At 60.3% G+C, this 2,758-nt stretch overlaps 1 protein-coding gene across 1 annotated transcript in view; it reads left to right on the forward strand.

Moving 5' to 3' along the window:
• Positions 1-2,758, forward strand: part of SPIRE2 (spire-type actin nucleation factor 2) — a 41,163-nt gene that overhangs the window by 23,151 nt on the left and 15,254 nt on the right. The window contains exon 9 of the mRNA XM_011972567.1: positions 2,159-2,271. Within this exon, the coding sequence (XP_011827957.1) occupies positions 2,159-2,271 (113 nt within the window). The remainder of the gene's footprint in view (positions 1-2,158; positions 2,272-2,758) is intronic.

Consider the following 2,758-nt stretch of genomic DNA (forward strand, 5'->3'; position numbering starts at 1 on the left):
GGCCCTCCCTTGAAACTGACGTCCTGCCCTAGGAGGAGGCCTGTGGGGCTCGGGGACCCTGCCATCTTGGCCGCTCAGAAGGGTGACTCTGGGAGAGGGCCTGGGCTGCCTCCTCCCACAGACGATGGAAGGCTGACGGCGGAAGTGCCTCGCTGTCTCAGGCCCAGGAAACTGAGCCCCCCACTAGTTGATGTGAAAAGGTGGTCCCAGCGAGGCTCCCTGCCCACCCTGGCTGCCCTGTGAATGGAATGCTTCTCTCTTCACAGAAGGGCTGGTGATGGCCTTGTTGGGGGCCATCCCAGAGGGCTCTGCCTCCATCTGACACTAGACCTGTCAATTTCCAGGACTTTCCAGAAGGCCTTGGGGAAGGGCTTGGTTATTAGGGTGCTTGCCACGAACTGCCCAGAGGCAGGCAGGCTGGGAAGTGGGTGCAGGCTGCCCCACATCGCAGCAGACCCAGCGGCACCCCTGGGTCCTTTGCTTTGGTCCAGGCATGGGCAGGAGGCACTGGTGGGCATTGTTAGGGCAGGGCTGCGTCTGGTGTGTCTGCAGGAAGAAGAGTCTCCGTGTGGGGAGGTGACGCTGAAACGGGACCGCTCCTTCTCAGAGCATGACCTGGCCCAGCTCCGAAGTGAGGTGGCCTCTGGCCTGCAGTCGGCCACCCAGCCCCCAGGAGGGACGGAGCCACCACGGCCCCGAGCTGGCAGCGCGCGTGTGTGGAGGCCTGGCGCCCGAGACCAGGGCAAGTGCTGCTTCTCACCCCCGTACCCACCTTCGCCCCCACCCCGACCCATCCTGTGGGCACCCATCCCTCCACCTCAGCCCACATCTTCCTGAGCAGGCAGCTCCCAGGGACCAAGGGAGCTCGTGTGTGCAAGAGGGCACCACCTCAGGCAGGCATCTCCCTTTAACTTGAAAACTTCTTATTAAGTAATGCATATTTATTGTAAAAATATTTTTTAATATTTAAAAATAATTCTCATGATTCTATTACCTAGACATAATTATTATTAACATTGGGATATAGAAAGATAGCTAACTAGATGAGTTGATGAGTGATAGACCCTTCTAGTCCTCTGAGAAGGGAGCAGGGTGTCCATAGTGAACCAGCTGGGTTCGCAGGACATGGCTCTGGAACCTGCACCATGGTTCCTTCAACTGCTTTTCGCGCTGCTGAGCACAGAACGATTCTTGCTGGCTGTACAGGGCTGCTCCTACCATCGTGAGAGCTGAACTTTACAGAGAGCCTTCGCAACTCAGGGTTCTTGTCACCCCACCCACCACATCCCACCAGGCACGGCCAGGCCTCCTTGTCTGCCTGCGAGGCCAGAGTCTTGGGACAATCAGGTTTGGCGGTTATGGCTCCCTTCCCAGTGTTAGGAGGTCCAGGCCAGGCCACTTCCAAACCTCTCGCTTAACCTAGGTCTCCCCCACCTGGAGCTGTGCCTCAGCCTCTTGGAGCTGGTGGAGGGAGGGAGGTCGACCTCCAGCTCCAGTGTGAGGTGTGGACTGTGGGAGGAGGGTCCCGCCCCACGCATCTGTAGTCTGCCTCACTGGTGCTGTAGAACTGCCCACGCCAGCTTGTTCTGGGGCTCAGACACAGGCCACTGGTGCTGTGGGACTGCCCACGCCAGCTCGTTCTGGGGCTCAGACACAGGGACCCTTCGGGGGTCCTGTGGACCCTCTATACCACATGGGCCCCAATGAAAGTCCCAATGTGGAAGCCACACTTTTCACTCTTTTTCTTCTTTTTGAGACAAGGTCTTGCTCTGGTGCCCAGGCTGGAGTGCAGAGGCACCATTATAGCTCACTGCAGCCTGACCTCCTGGGCTCAAGCAATCCGCCTGCCTCAGCCTCCTGAGTAGCTAGGACTACCAACGTGCTCCACAACACCTGGCTAACTTTTATATTTTTCTCTAGAGATGAGGGTCTCGCTACGCTGCCCAGGGTGGTCTCGAGCTACTGGGCTCAAGGTTCCACCCGCCTCGGCCTCCTAAGTGCTAGAATTACCTGTGTAGCTACTGCGTGGCTGCTTCTCCACTTGACCTTTTGCTTGGTTCCCCTGGAGCCCTCCACAATCTCTGTCATCCCCTCTGCACAGTCCTCCTTTCCACAGCTCCTGTCAGGCAGTCCTGACGGAGCCTCTGCTCTCCCCTAGGTACCTGTTCTGCGAGCGTCTCTGACTCCAGCCACCCCCTACTCAGTGACCGGGGCTCCTCCGTGGACAGACCCGAGGCCTCCATGACCCCCGATGCCAAACACCTGTGGCTGGTGAGTGAGGGTGCAGTTGTCATCCAGGGCGACCCAGGAGGCGTCTTTGCGCCCACCTTCCCGCTGCCAGCCAGGTGTTCAGTACTGAGGCCCTGCTGTCTGAGCAGTGTCTGGGGGGCGTGGTCTGAGCGCCTGTCTGGGGGGCGTGGTCTGAGCGCCTGTCTGGGAGGGCGGGTCTGAGCGCCTGTCTGGGGGGCGTGGTCTCAGCGCCTGTCTGGGGGGCGTGGTCTCAGCGCCTGTCTCAGAGGGCGTGGTCTGAGTGCCAGTCTGGGGGGCGTGGTCCGAGCGCCAGTCTGGGGACTGTGGTCCGAGCGCCTGTCTGGGGGGCGTGGTCTCAGCGCTTGTCTCAGAGGGCGTGGTCTGAGCGCCAGTCTGGGGGGCGTGGTCTGAGCGCCTGTCTGGGGGGCGTGGTCTGAGCGCCTGTCTCAGAGGGCGTGGTCTGAGCGCCTGTCTGGGGGGCGTGGTCCGAGCGCCAGTCTGGGGACTG

Source organism: Mandrillus leucophaeus, unplaced genomic scaffold (genome assembly GCF_000951045.1).
Source record: "Mandrillus leucophaeus isolate KB7577 unplaced genomic scaffold, Mleu.le_1.0 Scaffold10, whole genome shotgun sequence".
In the NCBI taxonomy this organism is placed as follows: Eukaryota; Metazoa; Chordata; class Mammalia; order Primates; family Cercopithecidae; genus Mandrillus; species Mandrillus leucophaeus.